This window comes from Phyllopteryx taeniolatus, chromosome 20 (genome assembly GCF_024500385.1).
Source record: "Phyllopteryx taeniolatus isolate TA_2022b chromosome 20, UOR_Ptae_1.2, whole genome shotgun sequence".
NCBI lineage: Eukaryota > Metazoa > Chordata > Actinopteri > Syngnathiformes > Syngnathidae > Phyllopteryx > Phyllopteryx taeniolatus.
This window is the reverse complement of record NC_084521.1, coordinates 3,628,773-3,655,312: the sequence shown is the minus strand read 5'-3', so window position 1 is coordinate 3,655,312 and position 26,540 is coordinate 3,628,773. Positions and strand designations below refer to the sequence as shown.

At 42.8% G+C, this 26,540-nt stretch overlaps 3 protein-coding genes across 14 annotated transcripts in view; 2 read left to right on the top strand and 1 right to left on the bottom strand.

The window, feature by feature from the left end:
- The first annotated feature begins 228 nt into the window (after positions 1-228).
- On the top strand, positions 229-11,156 carry LOC133470380 (phosphatidate phosphatase LPIN2-like). 3 transcript variants are annotated; one of them, XM_061758728.1, is made up of 21 exons: positions 229-311; positions 1,756-1,959; positions 2,336-2,431; positions 2,508-2,767; positions 2,912-3,022; positions 3,102-3,231; positions 3,388-3,646; positions 4,205-4,304; positions 5,111-5,331; positions 5,410-5,503; positions 5,620-5,689; positions 6,359-6,442; positions 6,543-6,622; positions 7,325-7,469; positions 7,536-7,684; positions 7,763-7,849; positions 7,947-8,099; positions 8,808-8,922; positions 8,992-9,095; positions 9,324-9,480; positions 11,016-11,156. In XM_061758728.1, the coding sequence occupies exons 2-20, from the start codon at positions 1,768-1,770 to the stop codon at positions 9,466-9,468; spliced, it is 2,595 nt and encodes an 864-aa protein (XP_061614712.1). In that variant the 5' UTR covers positions 229-311; positions 1,756-1,767; the 3' UTR covers positions 9,469-9,480; positions 11,016-11,156. The 3 variants fall into 3 exon arrangements, with proteins under 3 accessions (XP_061614712.1, XP_061614711.1, XP_061614713.1); XM_061758727.1 differs by having other exon boundaries at positions 3,099-3,231; XM_061758729.1 differs by lacking the exons at positions 8,992-9,095; positions 9,324-9,480; positions 11,016-11,156 and having other exon boundaries at positions 3,099-3,231; positions 8,812-8,923.
- emilin2b (elastin microfibril interfacer 2b) lies at positions 10,238-20,993 on the bottom strand. 2 transcript variants are annotated; one of them, XM_061758731.1, is made up of 7 exons: positions 20,723-20,993; positions 20,505-20,630; positions 18,030-19,342; positions 12,800-12,985; positions 12,629-12,682; positions 12,421-12,558; positions 10,238-11,354 (listed from the first exon to the last, which is right to left on the bottom strand). In XM_061758731.1, the coding sequence occupies exons 1-7, from the start codon at positions 20,845-20,847 to the stop codon at positions 11,050-11,052; spliced, it is 2,247 nt and encodes a 748-aa protein (XP_061614715.1). In that variant the 5' UTR covers positions 20,848-20,993; the 3' UTR covers positions 10,238-11,049. The 2 variants fall into 2 exon arrangements, with proteins under 2 accessions (XP_061614715.1, XP_061614714.1); XM_061758730.1 differs by having other exon boundaries at positions 12,421-12,561; positions 20,723-20,991.
- A 912-nt stretch (positions 20,994-21,905) lies between these two features.
- mettl4 (methyltransferase 4, N6-adenosine) overlaps positions 21,906-26,540 on the top strand; it is a 28,666-nt gene continuing 24,031 nt past the window's right edge. For 3 of the 9 annotated variants that reach the window (XM_061758716.1, XM_061758714.1, XM_061758715.1), the window contains exons 1-7: positions 21,908-22,297; positions 22,505-22,573; positions 22,732-23,095; positions 23,166-23,235; positions 23,493-23,667; positions 23,991-24,091; positions 24,160-24,257. In XM_061758716.1, the coding sequence (XP_061614700.1) occupies positions 22,061-22,297; positions 22,505-22,573; positions 22,732-23,095; positions 23,166-23,235; positions 23,493-23,667; positions 23,991-24,091; positions 24,160-24,257 (1,114 nt within the window). In that variant the 5' untranslated portion in view covers positions 21,908-22,060. Of the gene's footprint in view, positions 22,298-22,504; positions 22,574-22,731; positions 23,096-23,165; positions 23,236-23,492; positions 23,668-23,990; positions 24,092-24,159; positions 24,258-26,540 lie in introns of all 9 variants that reach the window. The other 6 variants (XM_061758718.1, XM_061758719.1, XM_061758712.1 and 3 more) reach the window with 5 other exon arrangements.

The window sequence follows — 26,540 nt, the reverse complement described above, 5'->3', positions numbered from 1 at the left end:
TAATACATTATTAATCATAATATATTAAATACTTACAAAAAAAATACATAAAGAAATTCAACCAAGGGGTGAATGGTGTGTTTTAACAGTCATTTTAAAATGTATGTGTTGAGAATTTAAAAATAAAATACTGAAGACATTTATTCTTTCTTACTTATCCTAGTAACAAATTTTAATTGTTTAATTAAGCGGTAGCTGTGGTGACGTCACCACAGCCCTTACGTCACGTGCTGAGTTTCCTCGTTGTTGGAGACCAGAGAAGAACTCGAGAAGGAGGACGAGAAGGCGGCGGCAGGTGGTCCCCGAGGCAGGTAGGAAAGTCTTATCTGTTGCTAAAAGTCTTTTACTTGTTAATTTGTCGTCTGCGGAGTTGTTAAAACCACTCGGAATGACTTCGACGATATATCTTGCCGCTTTTGTGGAGCTCGTGTCCAACTGGACACTTGCTGTCACTTTTCTGGTCTTCTAAAATGTTCTGACGGGCGACGTTGATGTCATTATGTCAGCGTGAGCAGTAATGACGTCTTTTGTTGGTATTTTATTATTATTATTATTTTTTTTTACAAAAAAAACGTAACGAAACAAAATTATTAAAAATCCGAGCCCCTCAATGTGTCCTTGAAATGCTCATTGAGGTCATTCATCTATTGAAATCCTCATTGAATTCATCTATCTATCTATCTATCTATCTATCTATCTATCTATCTATCTATCTATCTATCTATCTATCTATCTATCTATCTATCTATCTAATAATGCTCACTTGACGGCCTCTCCTTATTTAAGAGCATGTTTATTACTGTGCATGATGGTCTAAAAACAATTTATTAATAGAATGCCTGCGAAATTGAATCTCAGAGGCTCACGTGCGTGGCGCTTGGATGCACGGCAAACACGTGGGATAGGGAAAGCTAGATTTGCCTCGTAATCTGCTAAACAGGATTAACACTTCTTAACGTCTTGCTCGCCCCACCGGGTGTTGTGGTCAGGTTGGTGTTGTTGAACCAGGGTCATTGTTGTGCATCTCAAGAGATTCGCTCAAATCTCACTGGATTCTGAAAAGTCTCACGAGATTGCAAGTCTCCCAAAACAATTATCCGACGTCTAAAAGTTTTAAAAATAAAATTCATATGAATGGAACTTGGCGGCACGGTGGCCGACTGGTTAGAGCGTCAGCCTCACAGTTCTGAGGTGCGGGGTTCAATCCCCGTCCCCACCCGTGTTGAGTTTGCATGTTCTCCCCGTGCCTGCGTGGGTTTTCTCCGGGCACTCTGGTTTCCTCCCACATCCCAAAAACATGCATTAATTGGAGACTCTAAATTGCCCGTAGGCATGACTGTGAGTGCGAATGGTTGTTTGTTTCTATGTGTCCTGCGATTGGCTGGCAACCAGTTCAGGGTGTACCCCGCCCCCTGCCCGATGACAGCTGGGATAGGCTCCAGCACGCCCGCGACCCTAGTGAGGAGAAGCGGCTCAGAAAATGGATGGATGGATGGATGAATGGAACTTGCTGTACCATAACAGCTTCTTTTTTTTTTCAAATATATTATTTGTCTATTTATCATTATTTATTCATACAATGAAATCAATGTGTTTCAATGGAAATTTAATGTTAACATACTTGAGAAGAAAATGTACAAAAACTGTCGAGTTGCACACTGACCCACACTGTAGGGATTCCTTGGCAGAGGTCATAAGCCTCACATATTTTGGTGTGTGTGTGTGTGTGTTTGCGCATGTGTGTATACATGGCAGGCGGCCGTCAGCATGAACTACGTGGGCCAGCTGGCGGGCCAGGTTCTGGTGACGGTCAAGGAGCTGTACAAGGGCATCAACCAGGCCACGCTGTCAGGTTGCATCGACGTGGTGGTGGTGCGTCAGCCAGACGGATCCTTCCACTGTTCCCCCTTCCACGTGCGCTTCGGAAAATTGGGAGTGCTGCGCTCCAGGGAGAAAGTGGTGAGTGTCGCGAAGGGGACCGACCAATGGAAAATTAGAGATGACTGCAGTTAAACAGGGCATCCTCCAATTGATATGTGATGCTGAATATGTGGCAACAAAACAGTCTCTCACAAGATCTGCTGCGGTAGGTTTGGTAAAGTCTGACAAGATCTCACGAGATTCTCTGAAGTCTCACAAGATTTCCTGGAGTCTCACACAATTTGCCAAAGTCTCAGAAGATTCTCTGAAGACTCAAAAAATGTTACCAAAGTCTCAAGATATTTGACCACTTTTGGGACATTCCACAGTAACATTTTTTGCCCATGTTGTGAAAGAGATACATTTTAATGTGATCCACATAAAAGAAATATGAGCTGTTTTTATAATTCGGCAGATTGACATAGAAATAAATGGAGAAGTAGTGGAGTTGCACATGAAGCTGGGAGACAACGGTGAGGCTTTTTTTGTCCAGGAGACAGAAGAATACGATGTAAGTGACATTTTTAAATAGAAAGAAAAAACAAGGACTCTGACTTTTTATCCTAAGTTCCTTTTAATGTTTGTAGGAGATGGTCCCGCCACACCTGGCGACCTCGCCTATCCCCACAGACGACGCCCTGATCAATGACCAAGAGTCCAAAGGCAGGCAATGTCGTCCCCAAAATGCCCCGGAAGAGGGTCCCAGTGCAGGGGGGAAGAAGAGGAAACGGCGACGCCGGAAGCACAAAGCCGAGCCCCGTAAGGAGGGCCAGAGCCAGCCAGTAGGGGGCGAGCTGGAGCTGCCTGGGCTCAGCTCAGATGAGGAGATAAACTTGCATAGCACCTGGTCAGTCACACTCTTTGGATGTCTTAAAACCTTTACCTCACGTGTACCCCGCCTCTTGGCCAAAACTCACCTGGAATAGGCTGCAGCCTACCAGCAACTCTAATGAAGGCAATCACTAGAGTAAATGAATGTTCTTTTTTTCAGGGTATCTTCGACAATGAACGAAAACACGGCTCACTTGCGACATTCCCCAGCCACCGGCCTCGAGTGGGACAGCTACCCTTTCTCTGACGGCGACTGGTCCCCCTACACTGAGTAAGTCGATAATTCTGTCCATGAATGCAACGCAAAGAGAAAGGGTTGGGCCACTCTGTGCTCTCCTGGCATCTAGCAGGGTGATGTCTGAGCTTGAGCCAGCGTCGCCCAACAGCGACTCAGAGTTGATGGTGAAGACAACAGACAGTATGCTCAGAGCTGACGCCCACATGCAGTGGAGCTGGGGCGAGTTCCCGGAATCTACCAGGGTAAGACGAATAAACATCTGTTGCTTAACAAAACAGTACCAACGATTGAAGGGGGAAATCTCTTGAGATTTGCCAAAGTCCAAGAAGATTTGCTGGAGTCTCATTTGCTGAAGTTTCACAAGAAGCCAAAGTCTCACAGGATATTCCTTCAAGCAGGTGAGCAAAAAGGAAAGGTCCGGACTAAAGGCGCTGACCATCACCCCCTCGGAGAGCACACATTTCAGGGTCATCTCCGGCCCGGAGGAGCAAGCCGAAGATCTTCTCTGCGGCATTGTCAAACCCCAACCTCAAAATGCCGAACCGAGAACGTCAGACCTCGGTGGGAAAGCTACTCACAAGACCAAGTGGACGTCTTCCCCGCCCAGCTGCAGGGAGTCGGATACGAAGTCTGCAGAGATTGCTGTAAAGAGACGAGGTAAGCCTAAATTGTCTCACAACATTGATCAGATTCTCATTACATTAGCTGGAGTCTCACTAGATCAGTCAAAGAGTCTAATGAGATTTGTAGAGAAATCACGTGAGATTTTCCCAAGTCTCACGAGATAAGCCAAACAGTCTCATGAGATTTTACTAGATCTGCCAAAGTGTCATGAAATTTGCCGAAGTCTGTTGTAATTTTCCAAAGTCTTACAAAATATACCAGATTCTTATGTGGTTTTGATTCCAACGAGATTTGCTGACAAATCTCATGAGATTTACCAAAGTCTCATGAGATTGACCTAAATCTCACCAAATTTGCTAGACTGTCATTAGATTCCGCACTGTCTCAAGAAATTTGCATCTCATAAGATTCGCAAAAAAATAAAAAAATCTCACATTATGCGAAAAGTCTCACAGGAGAGGTTTCACAGGATTCGCAGAGAGGTCTCACGAGATTGGGTGAGAAATCTATCTACCCAGTGAAGTCTCATGAGATTACCAGAGAAGACTCACAAGATTTGCTGAGATGGCTCACAAAATTCTCTTTACCGAGGTGTGAGGAAGAGGAGTCAACATCAGGGGCCAGAAGACATCTACCTGGATGACCTGAACGCACTCGCGCCCGATGTCGTGGCGCTCTACTTCCCCAAGAGGTAACCCTGACATACCAACATAGCTAATCTCATTTAAAAATAAAGGTTAAAATAAATGAGAAAGTAAGTAAAATCACTTAGCCGTTGAAGAGAGGGAAAAGGAAGCTAGCTTCTCTCTTTCCCTGTTAGCCATTTATGCTTTTGGCTACATGCTATTGGAGTTGTGGAGTTTGCATGTTCTCCCCGTGCCTGCGTGGGTTTTCTCCGGGCACTCCGGTTTCCTCCCACATCCCAGAAACGTGCATGGTAGGTTAATTGACGTCTCTAAATTGCCCCTAGGTGTGAATGTGAGTGCGAATAGTTGTTGGTTTGTATGTGCCCTGCAATTGGCTGGCAACCAGTTCAGGGTGTACCCCGCCTCCTGCCCGATGATAGCTGGGATAGGCTCCAGCAATCCCGCGACCCGAGTGAGGAGAAGCGGCTCAGAAAATGGATGGATGGATGGATGATTCATTAACTAAATTATGATATAATAAATACATAAAATAAATAATGTTCCAATAATATATTAAGTAAATACAAATAAAGAATGACATATATACATGAAATTATTAAATGTTGATTAAATTATATGTCACTTAAATATATGATGAAATAATTTAGTTTAACAATGATAAATGTAAATTAAATAAATGACGACAAATTCTAAAACATTGATTAAATAAATACTTATGAATTAAGAAAATACACAAAATACTGTTTATTAAATAAAATGTTATCAGAACTTCTTCTATAGAATAATTCCTCCCTTTGTATGTATGATAAAGTCTCTGCTGATTAAAAAAATTGTCCACTTGTGTCTACAGCGAATCGGGTCAGGTTGCGAGGCCCTGGACGGAGTCAACGGCAGTTGGGGGTACGCACTCAGGTTCGCAGTCGCCCCATTCGGTGGGCAGCAGCAGCAGCGGCGGTGGGAGTCTCGGAGACAGCGGCACCGAATGTCTTTCTGACCCGGCCTCCGACTTGCCCGACGTCACGCTGTCGCTCTGCGGTGGCGGCGGGGGCGACAACTCTGAGATCGACAGCGGTAATGAGCAATACTGGTGCCGACTACGCTACGACAGTAGAATACAACAAATTGATTTTTATGTTCTATTTCATGCAGAAAAATTCCTGGAGTACATCATCAACTATCATGACTTTGCAGAAAACCCTGCAATTATCGATAATCCCAATTTGGTGGTTCGGATTGGACACAGGTGATCCTACATCTTTTTTTGTTTTTAAATGAATGTTTTCTTGATGTAATATTCTTTATCTGTTCATTTTTCTGTCATTTTCATTGTAATTTTATCTGTCACACATTATTGCACAGATATTACAACTGGACTCTGGCGGCGCCACTCATCCTAAGTATGCAGGCGTTCCAGAAGAACCTCCCAAAGGTGACTTGCTCTATGATCCAATACTCTACATTATGTTTTAACAGTATTTGAGAAAGAAGTTTTACGAGATTTGCTAATGGCACAAGATTTGCTAAGGTCTAATGGGATTTGACACAGTCTTATGTGATTTGTCAAGAATTCTGATGAGCTTTTCCGAAGTCTCACAAGATTTGTCTACAAATTTGCCAAGAAGTCTCCCACGATTAGCATGCGTCTCACGAGATTTGTTGAAGGCTCACAAGATTCGCTGCAGTCATGCGATTTGCCAAAATCTCATAAGATTTGCCAGGCTCACGAGATCTGAGAAGTATTTTGAGATTTGACAAAGTCTCACAGGTTTCGCCATGTTCTCGTGAGATTCTTCAAAGTCTTACAAGATTTGCTGGAGTCTCATGAGATTTGCCAACATCTAAAAAACATTCGACAAAGTCTCATGAGATTTGCAGGAGACTAATGAGATTAGCCAAAGTCTCAGGAGATTCTCTGATGTTTCACAAGATTTCTCCAAAACTTTCGTGACTTTCTTGACAAAGTCTACCGAGATTTACTCAACACTCAAATTTTGCAAAAATCTCTTGAGATTTTCCAGTCTCACAAGATTTTTGGAAGTCTCACAAGATTGACCAGAGTGTCACGACCTGAATATATTATGTGAATGAACTCACACAGGCCACAGAAGAAGCCTGGGTGAAGGACAGGATGCCCAAGAAGTCTGGGCGATGGTGGTTCTGGAGAAAGAGCAGCGTGAAGCAGGTAGTGAAACATTTCCTCCCTGTTTTTGCATTGTAAATATATTATCATAATATAATTTATACACCTGTGTGATATAGCCTCCTTTGCATGTTGTGTTCAGCTATCCACTGAGAGCAAGCTGGAGCGACAGGAGAGTTTGACCAATGAGAATTCAGCTCTCAACACAGGCCCTAAAGCACAGTGAGTCTTAAACCAAAGGTTCCATTAGGTCCTAGAACCAGCTGGATTTCCCGAGACAGTATGTGAAGAAAAAAGATGAACTGAAATATTACCATGATATATCATTCTAAATCAATATTATCATAATGTTAAGAAATGCACACTTCAAAACTCACAAATTCTTTTCGTTCCAATTTTTTCCAGATATTTTTTTTATTTCATTTTTTTAATTTAAAAAAAATCATTCTTTTAAAAGAGTAAAAGAAAAAAAAAGTTGTACATTTTTCAGGATAAGTATTTATTCCAAAATAAGATTGAACAAAAAAAACATTCAAAAATATTTATTTTATAAATGTATGCCGAGTAATATATTTTTTGTGTGAAATGGAACATATTATATGCCATTATAAATAGAAAATATTGGACAAACTCACAAATGTTTGGTGTCTAGAAACAAGCATATATTTCCAATTTATTCTAACCCTAACCCAAATATACAGTATCTGCCGCTGTACGTAAAACCAGAATTTAGTGTTCTTCTTACTATATAATGTTATTGTTATGAAATAATACTTTTGTGCATGGGTATATCTGTATGAATATGCTACATTTTAAATTGAAAAAAAAAAAGCGTAGAAAAATGCAAAAAGTTAGTGTTGAATAAGGCAGATGAGCTCTCCTGCCCCTGGTAGACGGGGAAAAAAATGCTGAGTGTTTTTTCAGACAGAAAACCTCGGAGTGGTCGAGTGACGATGAAACCAAAGACCTCAACGCCATGATTACCGGCCGGACGCCGCCTGAGCGCGTTCAGACGGAAGCTCCCGGTCCCGCCTACAGGAAGTCCCTGCGCCTGTCGTCGGAGCAGATCGTAAGACCTGATCATCACGTCACGCTTGAAAAGAAAAAAACGTTAACATTTCATACGTACGCGCAGGAGGGTCTGAAGCTGAGGGAAGGTCCCAACGACGTGACGTTCAGCATCACCACTCAGTACCAGGGAACGTGCCGCTGCCAGGGCACCATCTACCTGTGGGACTGGAACGACCAGGTCGTCATCTCTGACATCGACGGCACCATCACCAAGTACCGCAATCCTCCTCCTTTTCTTCTTCAGGACTTTGTAGCTCTTCTTCTTTTTTCTAAGTGTTTTTGTCAACGCAGGTCGGACGTGTTTGGTCACATCTTGCCTCAGCTCGGGAAAGACTGGACGCACGAAGGAATCGCCAAGCTCTACCACTCGGTGCACCAGTAAGTGCACTCGCTCATTTTGGTACCCTTCCTCTGTGGTTGCAGAGTGCCCCAAAAAGTGGTATGGTTCATTTATTTGGGTCCCCTGTTGTGTCAGGAATGGTTACAAGTTCCTGTACTGTTCGGCGCGGGCCATCGGCATGGCGGACATGACGCGAGGGTACCTGCAGAAGGTCAACGACGGGGGCACACTGCTGCCGAGAGGACCGCTCATGCTAGCACCAAGCAGCCTCTTCTCAGCCTTCCACAGGTACAGCTACCACCTCGTTCAATCATGTCACTTGCGGTGCCTTGGTGAGGTCATATGTGGTGACCTGATGTCATTTTAAGACTTGACGATGTCATGTTATGACTTGATGCTGTCGTATGTTGTTGTACTTGTCATGATGACTTGATGATGTCATGTGACTTGACAATGTAATGGAATGACTTGATGTCATAGGCTATTGCTTGATGTTATGTTTGACGTGTTGCTGTCATATGTTAACATTTGATGTCATGTTGTGACTTTATGTCATCTTATCACTTGATGTCATATGTTTATGACTTGATGATGTCATGACTTCATTTTATGGTCTTACTTGATGTCATTATGACTTAGTGTCATGTTGTGACTTGAAATGTCATGTTATGACTTTATGCAGTCTTGTTATGACTTGTCATGCTGATTTAATGTAATGCTATGACTTGAAAATATCATATGTTATGACGATGTCACATTGTGACCTGATGATGTCATCTTGCGGCTTGATGCAGTCGTATGTTATGACTTATAAGGTTGATGTCATGTCATGGCTTGATAATGTTCCGGCTTCTCCAGGGTTTGATTTCATTTGTTGACTTGACGATGTCATGATTTGACTTGACAATATCATATGTTATGAATTGATGTCATGTTGTGACTTGATGTCATCTGCTGCGACTTGTCAGTCATGACTTGACGTGTTACTCGTCTTAGACAGATGATCGAAAAGAAACCCGAGAAGTTCAAAGTGGAATGCCTCTCGGACATCAGGAAGCTCTTCTCTCCCAGCAGGCATCCCTTCTACGCCGCCTTTGGCAACAGAGAGAGCGTGAGTGCTTCCTGCGCTTTTCATTGTGAAATCCCCACCGTGTTCTTCCAACTTCCTGTGGCGTTCCAGGACGTGTTGGCTTACCGTCTGGCGGGCGTGTCGGCGTGCCGCATCTTCACCGTGAACCCAAAGGGTGAGCTGATTCTGGAGCAGGTCAAAGGCAACAAAACGTCGTGAGTGCCCCATAAAGACGTCACACTTATACTGGTCCTCAAAGTTTTTCCACTAAGTACTACCTAAAAAAAAAAATACTGAGCTGTACTTAAAACACCACTGAACTGTACTGGTTTAACAAAAAGTTTTCATTTTGCAGAATTTACGTATTTAATCCAGTGATTCTTCACATACCACACTGTGAGAGTCACCACTCTAAAAGATGTATCTTTTATTTTGGTGGTCAGATACACGCGTCTGAGCGAGCTGGTGGAGCACGTGTTCCCGTTGCGTAGCCGGCAGCACGCCGCCGCCTTCTGCTGCCCCGACTTTAGCGCCTTCTCCTACTGGAGGCAGCCGGTCACGCACGCCTGCTTGGAGGACCTGCTTTGACGCATTACTCATGTATGCCTATTCGCAGATTTTTTTACATTTTTTGATCGATCATTTTACTGTTCATTTCATCAAGTTTATGATGACAAATGCACTGCGACGTACACATTGTATGTGACAAATTCTTTCTGTGAAAGGGAAATTCTTTGTGTTCTTGTTTAAGTATTTTTAAAGTGGATGATGTCGTGCTTAGTTGTACGTGAGAGCAATGTGAAGTTTCGAAATGTTTTGGGTGGTGAAATTTTTAATTATGAACTATGTATGTGTGTTGTGTTAAGTTTACATGGGCGGATGGATAAATCAGTCAGTGGGTCAGTTCACTGAATGCTCCTTTAATAAAGGCACAAAACATGTTTACCAAAGTTATTTGTTTTAATAAATTTTTATGTAATTTGATACATAATTAAATGTAATTAAATGAAATCAATTTAGTTTAATAAAAAAAATACTTGATTACTTTAAAAATAAAAAAATAAATGTACATAACATTTTCAAAACGTTCATATATATGTTTTGTCTTTATGTAATATAATTAAGAATAAATTGGGCTATACGTGTGTGCATATTACCTGATGTCTGGACATGAAGAGAAAAGTAGAAAATGAATCTGTCCTGTTATTCCTCTTGTGAGCAGCAGAGGACGCTGTTGTCACTGAAAACTAACTGAGGTGGTGATTAGGCCTCTGCTGAGACCCAATATTACAATGTAAATATATATATATATATATATATATACACCCATAAAGTCAAATCAATTGTAACTTCAATGTTGAGGAACAAAATATTTATTTTCATAAATGCGAATTCAAAAATACAACAACAAACTAAATTGGCATGGATCACTTATTTTGGTAAAGTACCACTGTGGTTTAAGGGTGCCAAAAATGACATGGATTACTGGATGAGGGCTTGCCAAAAAAGTGGACCCTATCACTCATTTTTGTACCTTTCCAGTGTGAAGGGTGCCAAAAAGTAATACGGAGCACTTATTTGGGAAACCACTCCAGTTGAAGGGTATCAAAAAGTGGTATGCATCACTCATTTTGGTAACTCCCCAATGGGTGCCAAAAATGGTATCAATTGTATGAAATGAATGAAAAAGTGGTATGTATGACTCATTTTGATACCTTCTTATTGGTACCAATTAAAAGTTACAAAAATGAGTGCATCACTTCTTTTGGTAATCTTTCACTGTGGGTGATAGGTGCCAAAAATTGGTATGGATAATTTATTTAGGTACCCTTTCAGTGTGGTTGGATTGTGCTAAAAGTAGTACGGATCACTTATTTTGTTACCCTCCCAGAGTGAAAGATGCCAAAAAGTGGTATGACAATCTCATTTTCGTAGCCTTCCACCAGGATTGATGGTTTTTGTTTTGATTTGTTACGCTTCAACTGTTTCAAGGGTGCCAAAAAGTGGCCTATGTCACTCAGTGATAAACTACCCCTATGATTGAAGGGTGCCAAATAGTGAGTGGTATGGGTCACTAATTTTGTTACCTTTCCACTGTTCCCTTCATAACGAATGTCATTTTTTTCACCTTTTAGTCTTTTCCAGCTCCTACGTGAGAGATGGACATGGCTACCGACTAGACGGGTATAGCAGGACGCCGCTGAAGGACGACAGAGTGTGGGCGGAGGCGGAGGCGAGCTCCCCCGCCGTCAGCGACAGTGCCGCCCGCTCGCCTCGCCTCATGGACACCACCAGGGTGACCGAGGCGGGGGCGCAGAGACCGGGGCACGGCTCGCGGGCCGCCCCCCCTCTGGAGTGGAACCTGTGGACGACGCGCTGGTCCACCGACAGGACCGCCTCCATCTTGGTGCCGGGTTGGGCGGCGAGCACGGCGCTCAGCAGGTAGCGGCCGTCCACTGGGGCCGTGAAGAGGCCTGGAAGCGCATAGATCCTGATTAGTGGAGTCACAGAGCTTTTCCACTAAGCACTAGCATTTGGTTCACGAAAGCGTTTTACCAAAAATTGCGACATAATACCACTTTTTGGTACACTTTTGTTGGGGTCCAGAACATTCTGGCACCAAATTTTGGGGTGGTAGAGGAAGCTGACTGCCTAAACAAGGGTACCTTTGCATTTAGGTACCTAAAGCCAAGTCCTGAACTACTGGGTTAGGGTTATATTTAGGTCCAGTTTGGTTGGGTAACCCTGTTTTCATCGTCAAAAGTTGTGGTGGGTACCCAAACACATCTGCACTGTACCCACTTTTGGTACCCTTCTGTTATGGTGTCAAAAGCCAAGTCCTTAGCTACTGTACTGCTGTCCCCCATAGTATTCACTAAGCAGTACATTCAGGTCCAGTTTGGTTGGGTTACCCAGTTTCCAATGTCAAAAGTTGTTAAGGGTATCAGGAGAACAAATCACTTCTGAATCAGTTTTTTTGTTTTTTCTCCACCACCATCTCTACAAACCATATTTTTTAGTGTACACAGCAGGATTAGTATGCTGTCAAATTCGAACTAGCAACCCCTAGGTCCCCAATGCAAGTCCTTCCAGACTGAACTACTGCGCCCAGAACATTCAAGTGCAGTTCAGTTGGATTTCCATTGACAAAAGTTGCGCAGGGTACCAAAATAACTGATCTGTGCTGTAGCCACTGCAGTGGTAGGGTAACTAAATCCAAGTCCCTAACAATTCACTTTACTAAGCAGTCCATTTGGGTCAAGTTCAGTCAGGTACCCCAGTGAAAATATGGGAAGACTAGTAATCCCTTGTATCCCAGTTTTTTGGCACCCTATCCTATTGCACTCTGTGGTTACTTAAAGGTAACGTTCAGTTGTGCCAACTGAGAAGTTCGAAAAAATTTGCCCCGCCACCAGTTTCACACGCCGACACGAAATTGGGTGGAAATGTCTCTCATGATTGGACGCACCTAAAAGTCTCAAGGAACCATGCCGGAAATTTAACAGGAAGTCGTCTATTTTGGTTATTTGCTTTGCCTACCTGTGCTTGGGTCGTAGTGGCCTCCATCATTGACCAGCACCGTGTCGAAGCGGACGACGCCCACCTTGCTGTGAATCGGTGGCAGAGCGAGGCCAGCGGAGAAGGAGATCTTGTCCTGTTTGTGCCGTGCCGCTGCATCTGCTTCACTCACAAGAAAATCCGGCGAAATTGAGAGCATTTCAATTAAAGCCCCCCAAAAATTACTTACCTGCGACGGACGGAAGTGTGTAGGGTAGCGGCTCAACGAGTTTTACCGGTGAAGCTTTGTCATAGAACACAGATGAGAAACAATAAACACAAAGCGCCGAGCCACTTGCTGCTTCACCACATCTCAAGACAAATACATCTGATCTGTAGCTGCCTGTTCTGGTAAACTTACCTGGCGCGCCGGCGAAGCCGAGCACGGGCGCCGTGCTGCCATGCGTCCCTTTGGGAAGCTTGGTCGACAACGTCCTCCTACCCGGGGCTCCCGCCTCACCCGTCTCCGTGGCCAAAGGCGTCTGAGGGGGTGTGTCCACGGGGCTCGGAGGTACCAACAGAGGAGGTCCCGCTTCCACCGTCACGCCTGTTGAGGACATAAAAAGCCTCTTTTACCTTGGACAAGCCGGGATTTATGTAGGACTGCCGCTACCGATTAGTTTTAGAATTGATTAATTGAATAATCAGATCAAAATACAATTTGGTATGTTTCTACATTGTTAAACAACAAAATGTGCATGTGAGGTGCAGGTATTATTGTTGTTCTCTGGGGGTCACCATCCTCACGTTCTGCACTATAATATCTGCGACTTTGTGTGTGAGTGGCCTTAAAAGGCGTGGCAGAGCTTTTGCTTTGACTTTTTTTAAAAATCGTATTATTCAAGCTTTTCGATGAATCGTTTCAGTCCTAGAGTCATCCACCTTTTTCCGAGTCGCTTGTGTCATCTAATTATTCGTACGGCTATGTGAAAGCACACACAGCCATTCATTTTTTTGTAGAAAATGCTACTTCATTATACTGAGAACAGCATCAAGCTACAGTAGGTTGTTTCGAATTAGTATATTTTTGACATTCATCAAGCCAAAAACAATAAAACAGAAGGAAAATGGCAGTTCTCTATGAAACTAAATCATGCTAAGAACAAGGACTAGAGGTTTAGGGACAGGGCACAGTATATTAATAACATCCAATCTAAATAATTTTCAAGTAACTTAAATATGTCAGCTCTCGACTCGTCTCAACTGCATTACTTTTTGTCCAAAAGCCTACTAAATTGCGGCAAGAAGTGATGACTCACTTCGATACTGTATGTATAAACAGCAACAGGCCCGTGTAAGCGGCGAGGCGTGATGCGTGTGTGAAAGCCAAAAGGCATTGCTCAACACGAGTGGGGGCCATTAGAAAGCGGAGCATGTGTGTTCAATCAGCGCCGCTTCCCGTGACTGACGGCGAGCCTGAGTGAAAATACAACCTCTCTTTGATTTTGTTTTTCCAAACAAACACAACACAGCCTCTTTGCTAAGACTTGTTTGTTCGCTCAACATTCTGTTCTTTTCTCACAGAAAATGTTTCCAGATTTCATCAAATGTTCATGGCTTTAATTTCAAAATGACTGATTACTAGAGTGCAAGGGCGACAAGGACTGACATTTTCGTAAATAATAATAAAAACAAAAAACTGTAATGCGCTTGAAATTAGTCAAGAACTGACATATTCTTTGGGTCACTTGAAAAGGCTTTTTGTCTTAATGCATGCTATGAATATATTATGGCCCTAACCAGACACAAAAATAGTGCTGCATGTTATTTTAGTAGAATTTTCTACAAAAAGTAAGGCACAGGCTTTAGTAGAGAACTGCCATTTTCTTTTTCGTTGCTGTTTTATTGTCCTTGGCTTCATGACTCTTACAAATATACTACGACCCAAACACTATCCACCAACAATAGCACTTAATGCTGTTTTAGTACAGTTTTGTACAAAAGGTGGGGCACTGGTTTTAGTAGAAAATTTCTGCCAGTCATTATGAAAAATGAAACTTTTTCAGGTCACCTTGCTGTCATTTTACCTGAACTAAACATTGTAAATTTAATAGGATTTTGTACAAAATTAATGAACTGAGTACAATTTAGAAGTGTTTTGTATGTATCCATCATTTTTCAGGCAACCCCCCCCCAAAAATTTCATTTTTTGGTACAGATTTCTAATAAACTGACTAAACTGCCTTTGTCGAACCTTTCTGATAAAGTCAAAGCTTTTCCAGGTCAGTTTGATGTTGTTTTTTTGCATACAGGTCACAATTTAGTAGAATTGTGCACAAAAAATGAATGCACTTGTAATGAGTGTGATCCTGCTCCTTATTGACTTGGGATGCGAAGATCAAGATTTCTACTTCCAGATGAATTGACGTCGAGCTTATCTCAAGAGGCTGGAAAATGGCTGCTCCAAATCTTCACACAGCTTATCTCGGCATTCTAGTTCCCCCCCCCCCCCCGTCACGTGTTTGAGCTTCCACGGCCGAGTGCATCTCTTCTGGAGACAAAGAGCCAAGAGGGTCCCGAGGGGGTCTCATGTGTTTGCTGTGTTGTTATCCTCGAAATAAGGGGGGCCCCCCATAATGGGATGGAAAGAAAAACCTACTTTACGCTAAGCAAAACTTCCTGTTTAGCTTGTGGCTCTTATATGAAAAGATTACAACAACGAAATGGGGTAATAAATAAAAAGGGACTTGACAATTTTGTTGGAAATTATACAAAAAGCTCAGAAACATCCGGCCCAAAATCAAAATAAAAAATTGCCATTATTTCCAAATCTTTATGATAAGTCACATCACTTGTGAAAAAAAGGAATTCATTAAGAGACTGAGCATTGTGAATTTAGTAGAATTTTGTACTAAAATGAATGAACTAAGCACAATTTAGTAGGATTTTTAATCTATCTGTCTGTCATTTGTATGTCAGATACATTAGAAATCGAAATCAAAAGGCTCTACTATTTCCACTGAATTTTTTGGGGTATACATTTCAACTAAAATGGCATTCAAATTGCTGTCATTGAAACTTTCGGACAAAGGTTTTTCAGGCCACCCAAAAGATGAGTAGGCTTTCTACTTATTCCATCGCCTTACTTTTTGAATAAAACCCTACTAAATCACACACAGTTCACATATAAAATAACTAGAGCTAAGGGTTGTGGGTTAGGGCATAGCATATCCATAACATAAATTATTTTTCAAATAACCCAAAGAACATTTCAATTCTCTCGAAAATCCCACAAAATTGTGCTCCGCTAACATAAAACAGTATCAAGAGAAGTAAGAATACGTCAGGTTTATACAAATTTTAAACAAATAATTTTTGTACAAAATTCTACTAAATTGTAGCCAAGCTCCCGCAGTTTAGCCCAAGCAACACGGCGCGTCGTGGTTGGGCCACCTGATAAGAAGGTCATACGTTTGCTGCCTCAGTGGCTAAAGTGGTCGCCGTGCTGGAGATAACGCGGTCGAGCGTGATAACCCCCGTGAACCGTTGACAAGACGGGACAAGAACATAATAGCCTGCAGGTCTTTTTAAGGCACAAAGTGCACTGTACATCACTGTCACCTTTTTCTTCTTTCTGAGCAGCCAATCGTGCACTATGGGGAATACGAATCTTATTTTGACAGAATAGCACCTCTAGTTTTATTTACACTGATTTATTTTATTTATTTTTTTTTTTTACGTTAAAATCAATTTTAAAAAACAGCTTTAATGAAATGATAATAAAAGCTACCTGGTGACACAAGCAGCATATCATTACACTGTTTTGACTAAAGAAGCCAATTGTGTCATTTTTAAAATTGTATTTACACAGACTTCTGCACATATTAGGTAGAAAACATCAACAAACTCTAAAATAAAGCCTTAAAAGCACATCACGACCACTAGAACGAATGACACAGTACCCCCAAAAGGCGGAACATTACGAGGAAGAATATGATTTTCCGAGTTTTTTTTGCACAAAAAACAAACCAAAAAAACTCATTCTTTCCCTTTTCTGTGTGTTAAATCACAATCCTTTTTCACACAATAGTGACAACATCATTTTGAGACCTTTTTGGTCACTCACAACTTTATTCTTTATTTATTATTATTATTTCTTTCTTTATTTTTCCAAGTCATTTATGACTTTTTTTGTATTATTTTATGACTTTCTTTTTTATTACTTCATAATTCGCAATTTTCTCCAGGTAATTTTCTGACCTTTTTTTTTTCATTCCCATCTCTTTTACCTCAATTTTTTTCCTCCAACAAAGCATCCCCACTTCTATTTTCACAGAATTTCAACATTTTAGGTGATCATCAAAAAAAAAAAAAAAAAAAAAAGACCCATAGTAGCCTGTCACCACTACACTAACAAAACACCGCAGCATGTCATGCACTTTCTTGACTGAAGAAAGTCCTTTTAATATCCCTATAGTTGTCGTAACTTTCCTTTTGTCGCCACAGCGAGTCACTCGTATGATTAGTTTGGCACACCAGTAAAACACTTGCACATGTTCCACTGACTTCTGTCGTAAATAACCCTTTTCCCCCCGGGGGATGGCGGGGGGTGCGGCGGGACAAGTTGCACGCTGATGGAACATGTGGGTTCGCCTCGGTATGTTGGTATGTCTTTAATGTGCTGCTGTTTCCCGTGAGTATGTTGTCCCGTTCTGTGTGCCCACCCCGCAGGCAGCCCGGGTGGGGGCTGATGTTTTCTTGATGAGTTGATAAACTCCAGGTTGCATCTGGCCGCCACATGACGGGAGATGTGGCGGCATCACGTGACCGCCACTAATAAGCCAGAAGTGTCTTTAAGGAGGCGTGACCACGCTTAATTGCGCAATTGTTAGGATTGGAGGGTAAACATGTTCTTTGGGTAACTTGAAAAAGCTTTTTGTTTTCATAAATGCTCCTAACCCTAACGATTAAGACATGCAACCAGGCGCTGGAATTGAGAGAAAACTTCGTAGAAAACTGGCTTATTCTTTTGGTTACCTCAAAAAGTTTCTTTTTTTATTATTAAAAGTTATGGATAGACTTGTATTATGGACCTAACCCTAGCCACCAGGCCTACAACAGTAAAGATTGATTCTCTTTTGGGTACAATTTTTGGTGGATTTTGCCCAAAAATGAACGCTCGTAAACGTGAAGCAGTTGAAATTAGTCAAGTGCTGACATATTCTTTGGGTTGCTTAAAACAAATAAAAAATAATACAAAAAATGTGTCTTCATGTATGCTAATGTTACAAATATTCTATGGCCCTAAGCCTAGCCACCTCAACCCCCAACAAGAGCCTGGATCTGTTTGCAGCACGATTTAATCAGATTTTGTACAAAAAAAGAATGAAGAGAGAACTGCAATATTCTTTGGGTTATGTGAAAAAAAGATATGGGTTTGATGTTATGGATGAACAATGCCCTAGCCCTAACCTCCCTAAACCTAGCTCATGAATTAGTAAGTTTTTGTACAAAAACTAAAGTACAGTACTACCTGAAAAAAAAGGTGGAATTAGTAGAGACCTGACATATTTTGGGGGTTATGGTTATAAAAGAGTCTAGTACAAGGATCGACTCAGGCTCTCCTGTGACAGGTTGCATTTGAAGTTTACCTGTCTGGATCTGGAGCTCCCTCGCCACTTCTGCGACATCCTTCAGGACCTTCTGGCACCTCTCGGCCTCCAGCTGCCTCACTTCGCTGATGACCCCGGTACAGCCCAGGTCCTCCAGCCTGCCCGCCTGATATTTGACATCGCTCAGTCCGCCATGTAGGCTCTCCAAGTTTTGAAGTCGACCCTCCACGGCTTGAAGCTTCTCCGAAGCGGTCCTTTGACTCGTCTCCAAGACCGTCACGTTTGCCTTGAAGAGTCCAAGGTCCGAGGTGTTTAGGCTGTTCTCCAATGTTTGCAAAGATCCCCTGAGAGTGTTTAGTTCATTTTGGAGAACATCCGGAGTTTGACGGTTGACTCTGTCTTCCATTGAAATGAGCTTCTCCTTCAAGTCCTCAAGGGCTTCTCCCTGCTCTCGCTTCAGATTCCTCTCCGCCACAGAAGAGTTCACAAGTCCCTTGAGTTGGTCGAGAATTGAGTCCGGAAGCCCTCTGGTTTGCGACTCCTCCAGCTCGGTCTTCAGCTCCTGCATTTGGCGGCGGAGGTCATTTTCTTTGGAGTCCATGAGCTCGGTCAGACTGAGGTAGTGCTCCTCCTGGTCCTCGCACTCGTGGTGCATGGACATGATCTTGTAGTCGCAAGAGTTCTTCAGGTCGGCCAGCTTGATTTCCATTCCCTCCGTCAGCTCTTTCCTCAAAGCGCGGATGTTCTCGTCCACATAGGCCCGCAGGTCGCCATCAGAGGGGGGCGCAGTGGGGTCCTCCATTAGATGCTGAATTTGTCCGTCGTGCCGATTGACCCGTTCCTCCAAATGGTTCCAGGTGTCACTCCTGCTCTCCAGGAGGCTGATCTTGTTCATGAGCTCGTCCACGTTGAACAAGTCCACCGTCCTGGTCTCGGCACCTCTAGCGCTGGCGGGCTGGCTGAGTTCCCCCATCTGGTCCAACAGCACACGCAGGATCTTGCTTGCGTCCTCCTGCAAGTCCAGCCGCATGTTGGAGGACAAGTCGGTTATCCTGGCCTGCATGTCCAGTACCATCTGGGAGAGCTGCTGAACCTCATCCTCTAGGCGGGGCGCACCACCGGGATTTCGCCACGGATGGTTCCCACGGGGGTCCACCTGGTGGTCCGTCCGCTCGGCTGGAATGCGTCCTGAAGCAAACGGGGCCTGATTCTCTGGGGTTCGCTCGAGCGGCTTGTTGCTGCTTTTCACCTCCATGCAGTCGTGGCCCTGGAAGCCTGGGCAGCACCTCCACTGCAGCTCCGTCACCGTCTTGTAGTCCAACTTGTATATGGGCCTGAAGTGCGTGCGATATCTAGGAAACACATCGTCGGTTAAGTACTGTACGTTCATGTGGGGGAAAATTCTCAAGGACCCATACCAGAATTCGAAGAGGAAGTCTACCATTTTGGGCAAATTCCAGGTCTTGATGAACTACTACGGAATTCATGCGAATAAGCCCCCTCAGAATTATAATTTTGAGGCTTCACCATGAGAAATCGGCTGGGGAAGCAAGTATACTAGATACAGACGGGCAATGCTAAATTGCGAAGCTTTCTTGCCGACGCTGTCTAAGCTGGGCAGAGCATGGTGTCAAAGTTTGACGATGGGTTTGAGCTTGCACCGTGTAAAAAGATTAGCCCCGAGACCAGTTTCGCAGATTGACACAAAATTAGGCGGACATGTTTTTCATAACAGGATGCACGAAGAAGTCTCAAGTTACCATGCACAACTTTCACATTGTTTCGAAGCTGCAATTTTGGATGAATTCCAGGGGCTTGACGAACTCCTAGCGGGGAATTAACCAAATAAGCACTGCAGGTTCATCATTTTAGGCTACCTTTACACTATGTTCTCGGTGGCCACGGAAGCCCCTGTTTCAGGCCATCCGTGGGTTAAACGCATCTAAACCTGACTTTACGTAATACGGCATATGAAAACTTGGAGGTGGTCCGTATTGGGACGGCATTTGAAATTCAAAATCAGAAACCAAGGGAAATAGCGGCAAGCCCGCGACAATGGAACCAATTAATCCATTTATATTGCGTTCACAAAAACATATTGCTCATAAAGTGAAAAAAAAATGCAATTGCAGTCATAACTGTTAGGACAAAAATTTAAAAATAATCATCTGTGACAACTTTATTACTTTATGAGCTACACCAACACAAGTGTGGCATTACATATTTTGCTGTTGAAAGAATAGTAATTTGCCCAGTTTTGGTCAGTTTATGTCACATTTCACTGTATTGGTTCAAAAATTATTGACTCCAAATAATCTGTCTTTGGTCATCTATCTATGCCAGTGATATATAGTGACAGGCTTCACAATGAAATGCTCTTCCACGAGATGGCAGAAGGTACTGTTTATCCATTCTATTCCTACAACATAATAATAGCGTTGCAGCCCCCATGCATGCAACAACGTGATAATCACATCACATGAATCATTTTTAATCATTGCAATTTGTGCTTACATGACTCGTGGTGCACAGTTGTTCATCTCCAGGCGGCAAGGCAGAAACTCCGGCTGCGCAAAGCTCTCCGAGCCCGCCACCACGGCGCAGCTGACGTTCTTGTGCACGACGTGTGCGCACCAGTTTCTGCAGCGCCAAACGCTCGATTAGTCACGCCTGGCTTCGCGATGGATGCTCACCTTTTACGCGCCATAAAAAAAAAGTCTTTCAAAACTTACTTGTTTCTTTGGCGCATTTCGGCGGTGGAGTGGGCGCCCCCGTGTGGGAAGGGTGTTCCTTTTGCAACTTGGGCGCATGTTAAAAGGACGACGAGCGGAAGGACGCGGATGCAAGACTTCTTCATGGTGGCTTGAAATGTCCGCAAATCTCTTTGGAACAAGTTTCCGACGCTCCGTTGAGCCGCGAAGGCAACGGAGACGATACGACCCAGCTCCACTCCTAAGTCCTTGAATGGGACGTTTTGGGTGTACCCCACCACCAGCAGTGAATGACACCCCCTACCCGCCTTTAGGTCATGACGTCACTCTCAATCACTCGGGATGAAAAATTCAGCAAGGTAGCCGTATTATAGAAACTGTTAATATGTGGCTCAATTAACCAGCTCCCGCTTGCCTAATAGCCAGTAAACGTTTAGCTGAAATACTTGTACTTGAATTTGCCAAAGAAATTGTTAATACATGGACTTGATTTGACACGTGTGCGTTTAGGGGCTCCGTAACAAATGGCCAAAAGGCTGGGCTTTGGGTGCCTTGAATCAGGGATGTGCAAACTATTCACAACTATTAATACGATTTACATTTTTTATTTAAAAAATGCATGAAAACCAGTCATCCATTCCATTTTTCTAGATTCATTGCTATTTTTTATTTTTTTTAAAGAAATCACGTAAATCATGTATCACGTAACGCGATATTGTGTTATTATTATTATCATTTTGTTTACAATTGTAAATAAAACAAATCATGACTTTTTAATATATTTTAAAATCAAAAGTGTGATACATTGTAACATTTAACTTTTTTTCCATAATTTTTATTTTAATAAAACAAAACATTGGGACACGCTTGCCTTCAATGGTCCTGGATTTTTTTTCTTCTTTGGTTAAGTGGTTAAAACTGGCTTTGGCGTGCACTTCCTGTTTCACAAAGCGAAAGTAAATAACGAGCCAATGAGCTCGCTCGGTTCTACTGCTGCGTTGCGTAAAATCTGAAATCATTATTTTCAGGAGACGCATAGTTTGGATTCGGTGGAAAGTAAAGAGAAAAAAAAGACTCACGACCACGATACGTTGGTTGTTTAGCAATGGAGGTAAATGAATAAGTTCGATAGGTTAAACACGTGTGAGTATAGTGCTCACGAATAGCATTCCGACTTAGAGCGCACATGAATTTGTCGAAGGTAGGGAGTTTGCGATGTCCGAGGGAAATGGAACGCACCATGATCCTAACGTTGTGGACGGGGCTAATGGCAGCAGGCATCGTGAGCCGAAGCTAACCTCGTAAAAACAGCAAATGTAACCCCACGTTTGCTGGTTATTAAACTTTACTAGTTGGACAATGTCGGTGTTAGTGGAGGGCACACACGGGTGGCATTTGGACGCGTGCTCGCTTATCGACCAGGCTTACGTGCGCTGTTTTAGAAGGCAAGGGGAGGCGAAATCAGAAATGGAGGGACGCTTTAATAGCAAGTACTTCCAGATTTTAAAGAGCCATGGGAGTGGGATTAATAATAACGACAATAATGGACATTCAGATAAGCGGGACGCCTCGCAAACGCTAGAAAGACCACCAAAGGTAACTCATAAACCTGGCTACTTCATGTTGACGTCCAGGGGCAAACTTTTGAACATTAAACTTTTTATAAACAAAAGTGCAGTGGAAGAATGTATGTCCCTGTCCACTTCATTAGCTAAAAAAAAAAAAAAAAAAAGGGGGAGAGTGCAGTTATTTTACAAAGAGTAAAACGGTCAATTTCCATTGATTGAGATTTGTTACTTTCAGAAGCGGAAGAGAAAGAAGCACAGTCAACTCAACCAGGGAGAGATCGAGTCCAAGGCCTTTCACGAGAAGGTAAATCGGGGAAAGTTTAGAGAAGGTCAAATTTATTTCACCTCGAAAGGTTATAGTGTATTTTAGGGTCATCCTGAAATTTGACCCCAAAAGCCCAAAATTTTCGTTTTACCATCTCACCATCTTCGATAGCAGATAAACTACTTGTGTAAATGCAGGTCCGACGCGTCATTCTGGAGGGCACCGAGTCCCTGGTGGAGTCTGCCAAGCTTCTGGGCTATCTGCATGGAGGGAGGGATGCGGTGAAGGACCCCCTTCCCTGTCAGGAGTGCAACCTGGCCAGCTTGTGCGACATGGCCAAAGAGCTCCCTTTGGTGGACGACGGGGAGCAGGAGAACTGTGTTCAGCTACTTGACTGTGACGGCAGTGGCGGCACGTCCCATCTGGACCTGTTCGCCCGCGTGACGGAGAACCCGGCAGATGAGGCGGCCGTGACGATACTGATGGGGGAGGAATATGTCATCCCTCCACGCGCGGCGTTCCTGCTCTCGGATTTCTCCCGAATGCAGCCGCTCCTCCGATGTAAGTCCAAAAAGAATTTAAGGCCTGCGGGAAGAAGAAGTTGTTAAAAGTTGCTTGGTTCATCCCGCAGATGGACACGAGTTTGATGTCATCGTCATGGATCCGCCGTGGGAAAACAAGTCTGTGAAGAGGAGTCACAGGTAAGTTTTGGCTGCGCTACATGTGAAAAGATCAGAGGCACAATTTTTTCAGTATGCTTCAAAATGCCGAATATCGGCACCAATAATCAGCCAATTGTCTCACAGCACAGAGCACAAATTAACCAAGACATGGCTGGTATCTAGAAAAACTCATAAGTTGGGGCACTCTTAAGTCAAGGCACCACTGTATTTATGTTTGTAGAGATACTTGCGTTGGCTCTTTATTGACAGTTTCCCTTATTTTTTTGTCCTGGAAGATACACTTCTTTGCCTTCATCTCAGCTAAAAAGACTCCCCATATCCCACTTGGCATCCGCTGGCAGTCTGGTGGTCACCTGGGTGACCAACCGGCCCAGCCACCTGCGCTGCGTTCGCGACGAGCTGTACCCGCACTGGGGCGTGGAGGCTGTGGCCCAATGGTTCTGGGTTAAGGTAGGTAAAAAAAAAACAGAAAATGTCACGTCAGTGTTTTTTTTCCATTATGTCCCTTCTTCTTGGGATGCAAATTAACCGCTGATTCTGGACCGGAAAAGTCCGCCACCGATGCTGCGCAATGCGCCTGTGCAGAGGCTGCTTAGTCTCGCCAATGTAGAGGTTTTGCACTCCTCAATGCACTGCACTGCTTAAACAACATTGCTGAGTTTGCTTCTCGGGAGTTTGTCCTTTGGGTGAACCCGTTTTTGTCTGAGGATGTTAGCGGATTTGAAATGCTTATTTTTGAAGGCGTTTCGACAGGTGATACCTTTCTCTTGCAGGTTACCACAGACGGTCAGTTCGTGTTTCCGCTGGATTCTCCGCACAAGAAGCCGTACGAGGTGCTGGTCCTGGGCCGATACCGCACAGACTCCCAGGCGAGGTGACTTATTTGCGCAGACCTGAAACAAAATTACAACGTAAGCATACACTTGACGATTTTTAAATTAGCCCCTCAGAGCGGTGCGGGAGCGTCCCCCCTGTTCCTGATCAGCGGCTAATTGTCAGCGTCCCCTCGGCTATCCACTCCCACAAACCCTCACTCGCAGGTAAACGTGCCCTTTGGTCAACATGGTGTAGTACAGTGAACCCCTACGTATTCACGCTGAGCTTTTCACCTATTTGTATTTGTAACTTATCTTTGGCTATTTACTGAAAAACCTATCTGCTCCTGAGTTTGGAGCTCGTTCTTTACAGCCTAGGATGCCACAAGATGGTACCAAAGTCCTGGGTAATGGCAATGTTTATAAGGAAAAAAAAATCTGAACGCAAGCTTTTTTCCCATAGGGTGATGAGAGGAGATGACACACACATTCATATTTTTGTTAAATTGGGGTGATAGAATTTCCATGTAAAAAAATAATATAATGAAAAGGAAAGAGCATGGAAAGCAGGGGAATGTTTAATTAAATAAATTAAAGTGAAATTAAATAAAAAATAAGTAAACCAAAAGCATTAATATGGCTCAATTCTGCTTGTTTTCCCCCCCACGACCACTAGAGGACACTCCAGCAGCATCAAAGAGCGTCCATCTTTGTGGCAAAACCTTTTTAGAGTTGTACAACTTCAGCTTTAAGCTTGAGTGCTGCGCTACTAATAGATTTGTGCGACCCATTCTAGTTCTTTTACTTTAGCAATATATAATAAAAATGCTTAATTTCACAGAGTTGTACATTCAAAGAATTTTTTTTTGTTTTTTTTTTACATGACAATTTATGTATTATGCTCAGTGAAGCATGATCTGTGAAAGGTAATGCCTAAAATATTGTCGTAGTAAGTAATAGAATTAGTGATCCACCCATCCATTTTCTGAGTCGCTTATCCTCACAAGGGTCGCGGGAGCGCTGGAGCCTATCCCAGCTATCGTCTAATGAGATATAAACAATGTTAATTGGGATTTTTGTTTTGTTTTGTTTTTGATACTTTTCGGGATAATCAAACATGCCTCTGGTCAAATTGACCCAGGGACATTATTCCTGCTCCTCAGAAACAAAATGTTACCTTCAAAATGTGTTTTTACCTGGACTTTTACTGTAGTTAGGTGCAAAATGGACACATTCCCACATGTATTTATGCCCTACCTGCCTTCGTGCACCTTATGACGCAAATGCCTATATGTCAAAGACCTCGCCAGCGTCTCTGAAAGACAAGAGACTTGACGTCATTTCCCTCCCCCTCGGGAGAACGCGATTTATAGTGTGTCGTGTATAGCAAAAGAAATGGGGACAAAAATGGAACAAAAACAGTGTTGCTGGCAAAGAAAAGCTGCCTGCTTCATGGAAGTGTGTCGTTATAGTTCAGTCATATTGATTCTGCTGTACGGCTAATATGAATATCGATTAAGGTCCAGATTGTGTTCGTGTTTTGTTTGTTTCATTTGTTTCATAAAAAATGTGTTTGATTGATTTTATTTTGATTAGTTTAACTATATTTGTAATTGTATTACTTTTTTAAATTAGTTCCAACTCCGAATCTATTTTATTTTAGATTGTATTATATTTTAGTTTATTATAATATTAGATATATATGGCATGTATTCATTTTTTAGTTTAATTACACTTAATTAAATACGCTTTCATTTTATTTCTTTTGTATTTTATCTAATGTATTTTAATGTATTTACTTAATGATTTTCCTTTCCTTGATGCTCCGAAACCCTTCACCAATAATTTTATTATTTTTATTTAATTTGATTTGAACTTGATTTTACTTTCTATTTGTTTTATTATTAATAAATTAATTCCAATGTTTAATCTATTATTTCATTGTATAGTTCATTTTTGGTTGTAATTATTTCATTTGTATTTGATTTCACTTTATTTAATACTATTCAATTCCAGGGTCACTGGATTGCATCGCCTTTACTTAATGGGACGGGTGAGCTAACGCATATCGATTTGCGAACTATTCGCAATGAGTTAAGATCAAAGGTCAACCAAATGGGACAGTAAAGCAATGATGTCACGGTATCGCCTCGAGCCGGAACGATCCATTCGGCTTTCCCTTGACGTCATCCCCTGTACCGCTCGCAACCAGTAGGGGGCGTGTTTGCGCTTTATCTCTCTGTGGCAAGATACCGGCGGCATCGTTCAGGCACTGTCCGTGAGGGAGTGTCGCTTTTTAAAAAAAAAAATGATTTTTTTTTTTAAAAGGAGTGTGAGGCCACCAGCCCGAAGCAAACTCCGCCCACTCCTGCTCCCCTCTCACATGGGGGTTCCTGTCAGTGACGTCTTTGCTAGCCACGGGGGACGTAGAGGGGGAAACTTTCTGTTGCAGGCACGACGCTGCCTATCGCCAGATGGTCAAACCTCAGACATACATAAATAAGACTG

Coding starts and splice junctions, on each gene's coding strand:
- emilin2b (XM_061758730.1), bottom strand. CDS start 20,847: ATGAAGAAGTCTTGCATCCGCGTCCTTCCGCTCGTCGTCCTTTTAACA. Junction 20,631..20,722: donor GAAATGCGCCAAAGAAACAA/GTAAGTTTTGAA, acceptor TTGGCGCTGCAG/AAACTGGTGCGCACACGTCG. Junction 12,683..12,799: donor CGGCTTCGCCGGCGCGCCAG/GTAAGTTTACCA, acceptor TCTATGACAAAG/CTTCACCGGTAAAACTCGTT.
- LOC133470380 (XM_061758727.1), top strand. CDS start 1,768: ATGAACTACGTGGGCCAGCTGGCGGGCCAGGTTCTGGTGACGGTCAAG. Junction 7,850..7,946: donor CTCTACCACTCGGTGCACCA/GTAAGTGCACTC, acceptor CTGTTGTGTCAG/GAATGGTTACAAGTTCCTGT. Junction 9,096..9,323: donor GTCAAAGGCAACAAAACGTC/GTGAGTGCCCCA, acceptor TTTGGTGGTCAG/ATACACGCGTCTGAGCGAGC.